Source organism: Oryzias melastigma, linkage group LG8 (genome assembly GCF_002922805.2).
Source record: "Oryzias melastigma strain HK-1 linkage group LG8, ASM292280v2, whole genome shotgun sequence".
NCBI lineage: Eukaryota > Metazoa > Chordata > Actinopteri > Beloniformes > Adrianichthyidae > Oryzias > Oryzias melastigma.
Genome location: NC_050519.1, coordinates 5996171 through 6000404, shown reverse-complemented (window position 1 = coordinate 6000404; position 4234 = coordinate 5996171). Strand labels below are relative to the sequence as shown.

Genomic DNA, 4234 nt, shown 5'->3' with positions numbered 1-4234 from the left:
GCTGCATGCTAGCTGTTTTGGCTAATTTAAGGTTTTTTTCAGTTTTTTTAGGCTAATTTGGCATTTAACTACTATTTTTAGCTGGCTATCAGCTTCAGCGTTATCAGCTATTACCTTTTCAACAATTTAAGCTATCAGCTTCAGAGTTTTTAGCTATCAGTTTCAGAATCTTCAGCATTAGCATCTTCAGGGGCCAAATTCAGCTTACAGCATTCACACTACCAATATTGCAGGTAATGCTACATATCTAGCTTTTAGTGAGTTTAAAATTTGTGCTTTACATCCAGTTTGCACATGAACTGATTAGTCGACTAATCGGATTATCAGTGATTCGTCGACTATTAAAATAATGGTTTGTGGCACCACTAGTGTCGGGTGAAGCTTCACCTGGAGTCAAACGTTTCATCCGTCAGCAGGGAGCCGTTGTAGTGGTAGCGGACGAAATCGGATGCTGAGGCGCCACGGCTGCAGGCTGCGGGTTTGCTGAGCGTGCGGATTTGAACTTTGTCTTCTGGGTTCCAGATGTCCAGCAGGTGGACGTCGTACACCAGGATGCTGTCAGGAGGGATGACCCCACCTGTGGGACCAACAGCCACAGAGTTGGCACAAACCAGCACGGGTCCTCAAAGAGTCGTGCTGCACAGACCTGCTCCAATGCTGCCATAGGCCAGGTGAGGCGGGACGGTGATCCTCCTGCGCTCATTCACACACATACCCAGGAGACCCCGGTCCATCCCGGTGATGAGTCTGCCCAGGCCCACCTGGCTGATGAAGGCTTTGCCTCGGTCATGGCTGCAGAGGCGAGAAGATGACACAAAGATGCTCAACATCTGAGAGCAACAGTGAAAATGTGACTTATTGTTATAACAAAACCCATCCATGGAAAGCAGCTGCAGAACTAAACTGCGCATGTGCAGTACTGCCAGCACCTTCACCTGGAGTCAAACTGCTGCCCGTTCTCATGGAAAGTCCCGTTGAACTGGTACCGGACGAAGTCCTCTGTTTGCACCTCACGAGGACAAACTCTGGGAATGTGGTACCGATCCACAACGATGTCCACCAGCGGGTTGGAGCCGCAGGTCGCCGCGCAGACGAGGATGAGGAGCTCGAGAGGTTTGGTCGGATCCATTCGCACTCGGGAGGACAGAGAACAGCAGAACCGAGCCGGAGAACCACAGCCAGCGCGGCGATGCGGTTCAACAGGAGCAGAGGAAGGACAGGAGGCAGATGCAACAAGTTTGGAACGCTGTTCCTGTCAAGCAGACGGGAAACCGGGCTCAACTTCCGGGTTTGGTTTTCAAAATAAAAGTCATTTTTGTGCCAACGTAGTTTATAAACAAATGAGTTAATAAATACATAATAATATGATGATATTAACAATTTAACATTAATTATAATAATACGCATTTTTAATTAAAATGTAAAAAAGCCATAATTGCTTAGAGTTTAAAGTTAATTAATGTGGTCCTATAAAATAGAATAGAATAGATCTTTAGTGAAAGGGGAAATTACATTGTTATTGTAGCTCTATTATCAGATAGATGATAAATAACACTAAAAACATTTTTAAAATGTTCAGAGTACTTTAGGCATTGTGCAGTTTATTAGCTGACATGAGGAAAGATCTACAGATATATAGATCTAAATGACAAAGAGGAAGTTTGTGTTCAGAATACCAAACCTGACGTGAAAGCAAGACCTGTGGTGCTAACGTGCCATCCATCCATTCAGAACCTGTTCTCCTTTAGAATAATGTATCAGGTGGGCAGCATCCCTACAATCCGTCTAATCAAGGTGTCAAAATCAAGGTTGCGGCCAGAACAAGATAAACATTTATTGAACACTCTAAAACTATTTCTTTAACTTTTAAAAAAGAATTTCTTAACATAATTATGAACTAAATATACAGCATTACCTGCAATAATGCTAGTTTGAATGCTGTAAGCTGAATTTGGCAACTGAATATGTTAGTACTGATAGCCGAAAATGCTGAAATTGATAGCCAGTTAAAATATTAGCTAAATGCCAAATTAGCCTAAAACCCTAAAAAACAATGAAAAACTCCTATGCTAGCTAAAACAGCTAGCATGTAGCTGAAAAAAACTCACAAACTTTAAAATAGCCTAAAGAAGTGGAAAAAGCCTACATTAGCCAAAACAGCAAGCTTGTAAATATTAGCCTAGCTCCAAAACAGCCTAAAAAAAGAAACAAAAAAAGCATAAATTAGCCAAAACAGCTAGCATGTAGCTGAAATTTTAGCTGAACTCCCTTAAAACTAAAAAAAAAATAAAAAAAAATGAAAATAGCCAAAAAAGCTAGGATGTGTCTGAAATATTAGCTAAACTCCAAAATAGCCTAAAAAATTAAGATGATTAAAAAAAAACATAAAAAAAAACGTAGATCCCAAATGCAGAAATACAGTATTTTTCTGCAAATAGTTCTTCTATTATCATGTTTGAATTGTGCTTTTAATATTTACGGAAATATGTTCTAACTTCTGCTCATGTTCCACTTTACTCTCACCAGCTTGACTCTCCTTTTGGAAAATTATGCTCCAGGGATTGAGGGGGGGGGGGAGTGTCCCTCCAGCCTCCACCCACCGCTTAATGGAATTCTGCAAACGTGTAAAAACCAAAACCTGACTCAGAGAGATGACCCCAAACTTAAAAAAACCCTAAAGGAATTCCCTGCTATATATATAAATATATATATATAACTGTTGTAATGACTATTACTTAAATAAAAAAACCCCAACTTATTTTATCCGACGTTAAATATTAATAAAAATAAAAATATTTGTTTTTCAAAAATAGTTACTTAGTTACATTTTCGTCTGTTTTCTGCATTATTTGGGGATAATATGATTTTTTTTACTCCATGAAATCCAAAAAGTGACATTCCTGTCAACTGAGGCAGTTAAAACCGGAAGTTCTAAATTTTACCTTCAAAATAAACCACTTGATTAATTTGCATTGCTTCTGATATTTTTTAGATTTAGAATATGGTTAATTTATTAAAAAAGAAGCTTTAAATTATTATAATAACTTGGATTTTATTGATTAAAGTACATATAGATGGAAACATGTTAGTTTTTTAATGCGTATTTCTCTATAGAAGCAGCATCCTGATTTGTATGCTTTTATTGTGAAAGTTCGGACCAGGTGCTGATGTTTTCAGCATCTATCCCACCGCGGATCTTCGCAGCCTACGTGCAAGAGGACATGAGCAGCTTCTGGTAAAAGAGGAAGGCTCCGAGTCCATTCAAAACCGGGACAGACTCCCGTCGGAGGAGGCGATGAAGCTCCTGGGATTGGGAAGCGTGCTCCTGGCGCTCCTCATCCCAGGCCTGGCGCGGGCTCAGTATGAGAAGTACAGCTTCCGAAGTTTCCCGCAGAAGGACATCGTTCCTCTGGAGACCGCGTACAGCTACGCTCTGGAGCAGTACGCGGCGCAGAACTGGGCGGAGAGCGTCAAGTACCTGGAGCTCAGCTTGCGGCTCCACCGGCTGCTGCGGGACAGCGAGGCGTTCTGTAGCCGCAACTGCAGCTCCGTCAGCCGGGAGAACGTCACCGTCTTCCCGGCGGACGTCACCCTCCGCGTGGCTCGGCACGTCCTGCTGAGAGCCGCGTGCCTCAAACGCTGCAAAGAAGAGTTCCCCGTTTTTAAACTGAAGTACCCGCGGAGGGATTTACTGCAAGCCTTTGAAGAAAGAATACCTTATCGGTACATTCAGTTTGCGCACTATCAGGTGAGAAGTCTCTTCTGCTACACATTTATACTCTCTAAATTCACCATAAAATCTACCATGAACTTTAAAATAAAAACAAATGCGTATTTTTAACTCTATGTGGACTATTAGTTATAAATATAGGGGACTATTTTACCGCGTAGCAACATTTAGGACAAAAACAACGAACTGAGGAAACCTTAAGTAGAGGTGCATTTTTTGGTGCTGAGCCCTCCTGCAGTGCAGTTTTGAGCATGTGCCACGTCTCTTCCAGTGTTCCCTCAAACAATCCCCCCATTCTTCTCACACAGAGCTGCACTGCGGCTCAGTTCAGCTCTCAAAACCAAAATATGAGGATAAATCTCTGAAAAAACTCTGAAAAATATGCTTTTTCTAAGTCATACATTATTTAGTTATATGATAACAAGAGGCATAAACCTTTAAAATTACAGGTTTAGAAATGTTCTGTATGTAAAACAACATTTTCCATGGGTTGAGTAGATTTTT

General features: G+C 41.2%; 2 protein-coding genes across 2 annotated transcripts in view; one reads left to right on the top strand and one right to left on the bottom strand.

Moving 5' to 3' along the window:
• Positions 1-1292, bottom strand: part of fkbp10a (FKBP prolyl isomerase 10a) — a 7846-nt gene extending 6554 nt beyond the window's left edge. The window contains exons 1-3 of the mRNA XM_024272539.2: positions 936-1292; positions 647-792; positions 388-577 (exon numbers count right to left, since the gene is read on the bottom strand). Coding sequence (XP_024128307.1) covers positions 388-577; positions 647-792; positions 936-1129 — 530 coding nt within the window. The 5' untranslated portion in view covers positions 1130-1292. The remainder of the gene's footprint in view (positions 1-387; positions 578-646; positions 793-935) is intronic.
• Positions 1293-3043: 1751 nt separating this feature from the next.
• The window catches only part of p3h4 (prolyl 3-hydroxylase family member 4 (inactive)), a gene marked incomplete at its 3' end in the record, with an annotated part of 6170 nt that continues 4979 nt past the window's right edge, over positions 3044-4234 (top strand). The window contains 1 exon segment of the mRNA XM_024273072.2: positions 3044-3748. Coding sequence (XP_024128840.1) covers positions 3296-3748 — 453 coding nt within the window. The 5' untranslated portion in view covers positions 3044-3295.